Here is a 6,000-nt window from a genome sequence, read left to right as displayed (position 1 = left end):
TATATTTATAAACATTGGTATGAACAGACACAGATGTTAAGCAAATGAGAAAGGAAAAATAACCATGTAATGTATTTCTCCCAACATTTTATCAGGTTTAGGCAGACCTTGCTGAATGGAATTGGTTTTTTTCATGATCGCACCATATGTTCATCCTAAATAAAAAGCTTGTCAGATTCAATGTAAGTAAAAGCAAAAACCAAGAGGAAAAAAATCGTTTGACCTAATGGACACGTGATCTGTGCTATGATGCTATCTTTGAGTTCAATCTCTGTGAGTATACAGTATACATTTCTAATTGTATATAGTGTACAGTTTCTTTCTTTCTTTTTTTTTTTTTTTTTTTTAAATTGTGTTAAAACAATATATCCCTGGTGGATTTCTTCAAAGCTACAACTTACATAATTGCAGTCATTTTCGCCCAAACTGAAAGTAAGAGGGCAGGACAGAAGAGTTAAGCTTGTTACTGTGTGAGAAAGTCTTGTTAAATTAATTGTGCTTCAGCCTCCGCTGCCTGCAGGCAGTGCTTTTATGATGTGTTAATATAATACACAGTCAATTCTGATTAAACAACTTGTCAATAGTCAGCAATGTTTGTCATCACTCTTAATGGCCGTTTTATCTGGTCTATTTGCATGCCTTCTAGTTTACAACGTTGTGTAAATGTACACAAATATGATCACAATGAGGTTCAGAATTGTCCCAATAATTCCAAGCATTGCCAAGATGGTTTCTTCTTTGCTTTCCTTTTCTTGACCGCCTTTATCTTCTTCATTTCCACTAGTGATTACCATCTTGGTGGCCAGTTTCTTTATCCTCCCCTTCAGGATAACCTAGATTTAGGAAGAAAAACATCAAAACAGATTGTTAGTTTGTTTCCAAGCTCATATTAACAGTGGAGCCAATTGCAGAATTTTTGCCCTGTAACAATTCATATTAAGAATTCACTTTAAAAGGATTAATATTTTTACTAGCTATTTAGTAAATTGCTTAATTGAAATGATAGTTCAGCTAACCCATAGATTACTTATAACCCTCCATGACAACCTCTGCTTATGTGCCAGCAATCATTCATAACACGTATAACTCATTTGCAATGTTCTTCTAAAACTGGTTGGAATGTACCAACGAGGTGTGACTCCGCCGGTGTCAGTGGGGACTTTGCCTGCATCAGGACTGCAGGAGAGCATCTTATCAAGTTGCAGAGACCCTAGATTTACACTTCAGTACCAAGAAGCAAGAGGGTGAGGAAAAAAGAACTCGGAAGACCTCGTTTCTTTTTAATAGGAAAAAACACCAAAGACAAAGGCATTTTGTCTCCTGACAAGAAGGAAGACAGCAATGACTTCCCAATAAATAATTCAAAATAAAAGCAAAACCAAAATAACATCCATCTTGGCTTTCGTTTTCCTCTTTCTTAATGTACAATGAAAAGTTACTTGCAGTGCAGTGAGCTGAAATATATCGATATGTCTGTAGGGAGGATACAGCCATTTCCGAAGCAGCAGCCCCAGCCCCTGAACTGGTTAAAAAAGAAGGTTCTTCAAGTGCAGGACGAGCGCTGACTGCTGGCACTGCTGGAGCCACAAACAAAGCAGCTCTCTTGCTTGCTCTTCCAGCCAGGCGCCAAGACCTGGGTAAACATTTGATTGTTCAAATTAGAAATGGATAAATTCTATTTATCTGTGCTTATCTAACGCTGCAAATTCTGATCTCACGGGCAAACCGAAGTGCCCCAGAAAACTGAAAAAGGCTGGCTGGTTTCCCAAAGCAAACTGATCTGCCAACAGCTGGGTTCAAGCGATGCCCTGCTGTTGTCGCCCAAGCTGCAAACCCTATCCCGTGATATTTCTGCTGCAGGAAGCAGTGGTAAGATGTACTAAAAAATGCTCCCCAACGGCTCCTGCGTATAGGAGGGGTTTGGTTGGAGGAGAAAGGGGGTGCAGGTGCTTCCCTCATTCCTCCCTCCTCTAACCCATGGAGCAAACCCACTAGATCCCATGCAGCATGGATGTTCAGGGTGGGAAGGGCTCCCCAAGAACTGGCCACTGCCTGCAGAGGCACATGTCCCCTGCAGCAGGTATCACCAGAGGGGAGCCCTGACCTGCAGCTCCACCAAGCTCCTGGCCTGTGCAGCAAAAGGATGGAAAGGAGCAGGAGAGGTGAGGAAATCCTGTGACAGAGAGCCTGAGAGGAAAAACAGAGAATCCAGACAAAACAACATGTATTTTTTCACATCTGCAAGTAGTTCGTACATAGTTCGTGCCAAGCAAGTAGTTCGTGCCAGCAAGTAACTGCTGGCAACTTCCTAGAAAGGGCATCGCGGTTGAATCCCAGCAGGTACAAGCGATTAGTGGTAAGGCAGAAGCAGGGGTCTGCAGAGGTGCCACTTGCCTTTATACTTACAGTTGCATTAGCATTTACGTGTTTTGCCTTAGCGTCACCAAGTGATTCAGTGGAAAACAAGAACAAGGCAGGCAGTAACCTGAGGGTACCCACGGCAGACGCAAGTCAGCAGGAGCAAGGGGAAGCAGGGAGAGCAATAGTGCAGCAGACATCAGAGTGTGCTCATCCAGCAGGTCTTTGGGTAACCTGCCCCAGGAGAGCAAAACTTCAGAGGCACCAAGTATCTCCCAGGGCGTGCTGGCTCCTGCTACCCCGCTCCAGGTTCCCTTCCAGCCCTCAGAAACACCCTGGTCCCCACTGTTCCTCCAGCCACAGACACCTGCAAACTCCTCCCGCAGGACCTACCTCTTCTAGCAGCAGAAGGGCTTCGTCATATTTGCCACTGGCTGGTGTCCAGAGGAGGGCTTGGTTCAGCTTTGCAACTGGTGGGTGCCCTTCCTACCTTATTAATTGCTACCGTGCAGTCAGTGATATCTTAACAAGCGAATTGGCTCTAGTAAGTCACAGGAGAATTCCTACCAAAGCCATTTACATTAACCTCACAACCCAAGAGCATCCACTCCTTGTGGCATCAGACCACAAACCCACATCCCAAGCTATGACACGCAGTCATTACTTCACCCACAAAGCCATGAGTCATTTGGATATCGTGTTCTTTCGCCCTTCAGTAACTGGGAGGTTTTCCCTCTGGCCAAATGTTTACATTTCACTGTTTATTTGAAAAATCAAGTGGGATCACAAATACAATTTGATAAAATCCCAGACCTAGAATGCAAGGATTCAAGCGGAGGGTGAAGTCCCTGCTGGCTGGTTCCCACAAGAGCCGAGCACTCTTGATTCTGCACCTCTGGCTCCCACAGAAACATGGTCATACCCAAGCATCTTGTGGGCCAAACCCTTCTGGCTCTGAAAAAAGCCAGAGGAGGCACAATCGGTCCCTCTGCATCCCATGGTTTGAGAAGAGTTTCCCATTCACATCAACCTAAACCCACACAGAGCAGTGCAGAGCCCCAGCTGGGGTGGATTTGCACATGCACTGCATCCACTGACACTTTTAACTTAGGCATGGTGACCCTGCACCACATGCGCTAGACTATCCTTTTTCTAGGATTAATGTGAGCAGAGGCAGCATGGGGGCATCTGAACCCCTCTTATTAACAGCCCCAATCTTTTCTTGATAAATCCGAACTGTGCATCGTGAAGTTAAAGTGCCAAACTCCTTCCTGCAGGACACTGTAGATGCTAAAATTAACACAAATCTAAACAGTAGCTAAATAATTCACAAAAGAAAAAAAACATATCAAAGGCTATTAGATATAAAGACAAAGCCCCTGGCTTAGGAAATCCTTGAGTTGTAAATTTTTTGGAAGCTAAGAAAGTATGCTGGGGAAGTACCACCACACCCTTGCCTTGTTATTAAAGTCTTTCCCAGGCACCCATTACTGGTTACTGTGAGAGAGGGGGTCCCTGGGCTGCGCGATCTTTGATCTGAGGTTGTACAATCACTTTTCTCCTCTTTGCGAGGTCTAATTATTAGCAAGGAGATACTGAGTGGTTTCAAATCCAAACACTGCCAACGTAACTCAGACTGACAGATTATTTCTGTCCCACTAAGGGGCCTTAACTGAGGGAGAAGGTCCTCAGTGTGATGCAGTGAAATATGCATGGAGAAGCTGATGACCAGGGCTATGATGAACATGAAGGAACAGCAAGGAGGAAACAGCAGTTGCAAGTTTATACATGGGCTGATGCACAGGGTGATTTGCTGGAGGTCATCTCTGTTGCTCCAGTCATGCCTATGTGCCGCATTTGGCTCCTGCTATGATGCAGTCCAGGACTGCATGAACTGCATCCTTTTTGGATGAAACTGGACCCAAAGATGTGCTCCAGGAGCTCTTCTTGTGCTATAAAAACAATAAAAGAAATTTCAGTCCATGGGAGCAGGGGTCCAGACAAAAGCTGGTCTGAAGTAAAACCCCCAAAACACGTGTAGTGTGGACACTGGCACCATTAGTTTCCCTGGAGGGATTGCTCTAGCAGGTCCACACTGCTCACTGTTTTATACATCACCTAAACTATGAGAGAGAGAAAGCACAATGGGCTTGGTATTAAAAGGCATTTAACACTCAAACAGGACAAGACTGGGACCAAATACAATTATATTAGTACTTTGCCAAATATAGCACTGTTGAAATAAAGGTAAGCATTGACTTTGGACTGTGAGGAGACCAGAACCAAAATTACTTCTCCGCATTTAAGGACTGACCTTGGGAGAAGAGGAGCAGTCTCCTAATGGCAGACTCGAGCCTTTAACCTTCACAGATCTCATGCTCAGAGCGGTATTTTGGCTGGCTGGGGTTTGTGGGTGTTTTTTGCTACTGGGAAAATATTTGCTGTCAGTTTTAGTATAATTACCCCAATTAAGAAAATAGAAAAGTCTTCTGGCTTTCTGGGTACCTTTTTTCAGCCTTTATTATTCTCTTCTGGAAATAGATTTCATTTATTTGACATTGTTTCATATTTTTAAGATTCTTATGACACATTGCTCCTTTCATATTTTTCTGGTGGGACTTCATGCTTGTCAGAAACACTCCTTTTCCTTACCCAGAACTGCTGCTAGAACTGCTGAGATAGGAGGGATAGAGAGCACTAGATTTACCAGTTCTTTAATAACTATCTTTCTTATTTAATTACTACTTCATTAGGAAAGCGCTTTCCTGCCACATCAAAATTAATGTTTCCTACTTCATGTTGTAAGATTCATCATTAACCTAACATCAGCCTTTTGAAAAGATATGTATTCTGAAAAGCTATCCATGAAAAGCTATGTATTCCATGTATCCTGCATTGCACAGGGGAGAAAAGGACAGTTCAGTGGTTAGGACACTTCCTGCGCTAGTCATCTCCTTGCACTACTGCTGACTTCTTATACATCTATGGGAAATCCACTTAGTCCCTCTCTGCCTCAGTTTCTCATCTGTGGGATTCTTTGAAGAACTGCCCGGTCTATGTCAGAAAACGATCCATAACAGAAGTGATGCCCCACAAATAATTCCAAAAGAGCGAGATGCTAACATGAAAAATTTCAGATCCAACAGTGCTATAAAATACACCCACACCCACGTCTCCCCAAATCTGTGGGACCTGTTGCACATCGCTGTCTTTGCAAACAGTCCAGTGACCTAGGCAAAGCATTTCTAGCAAAAGGAGATAATCCCTACTCATCTCTTCACTCTCAGCGTGAGCAGTGACTGAGCTAAAGGCGATGGCTTAGCGGCAGGGCTTTGGAAAAGGCAGCAGCTAGTGCACGTTTGTGAATTTGCTGCAGTATGTTTGTCACATCAAAGATACAAAGCACATCCCTCGCAAAGTACCTGCCCTGACATATCTGTCAGCTTTTGAATATGCTGGCACCTTGACCTGCTCTTGAAAAAGTTTTGTAATCTTAAACCATTTCTCTCCTAAGTCATTATTTATGAGCTCCCCAAAGAGGCTGCGAGTGGAGGGCGCAGCCAGCAGGGGCGGAGGCCGGGGAAGTCAGAGGAGGGGAGGAGGTCCGGGCTCTGCCGGGGGCCCTCAGCGCTCCTCCGGGCC

The 6,000-nt window shown here is 44.2% G+C and overlaps 1 protein-coding gene across 2 annotated transcripts in view; it reads right to left on the bottom strand.

Annotated features, from left to right (window-relative positions):
• Nucleotides 1-617: 617 nt before the first annotated feature.
• TUNAR (transmembrane neural differentiation associated intracellular calcium regulator) overlaps nucleotides 618-6,000 on the bottom strand; it is a 28,991-nt gene continuing 23,608 nt past the window's right edge. The window contains exons 1-2 of one of the 2 annotated variants that reach the window (XM_072866260.1): nucleotides 1,976-2,002; nucleotides 618-833 (exon numbers count right to left, since the gene is read on the bottom strand). In XM_072866260.1, coding sequence (XP_072722361.1) covers nucleotides 648-833; nucleotides 1,976-2,002 — 213 coding nt within the window. In that variant the 3' untranslated portion in view covers nucleotides 618-647. Of the gene's footprint in view, nucleotides 834-1,975; nucleotides 2,003-6,000 lie in introns of those variants that run through there. The other variant, XM_072866259.1, reaches the window with a different exon arrangement.

The sequence above is a fragment of the Ciconia boyciana genome, chromosome 6 (genome assembly GCF_034638445.1).
Source record: "Ciconia boyciana chromosome 6, ASM3463844v1, whole genome shotgun sequence".
Classification (NCBI taxonomy): Eukaryota; Metazoa; Chordata; class Aves; order Ciconiiformes; family Ciconiidae; genus Ciconia; species Ciconia boyciana.
This window is presented reverse-complemented; position numbering and strand designations above follow the sequence as displayed.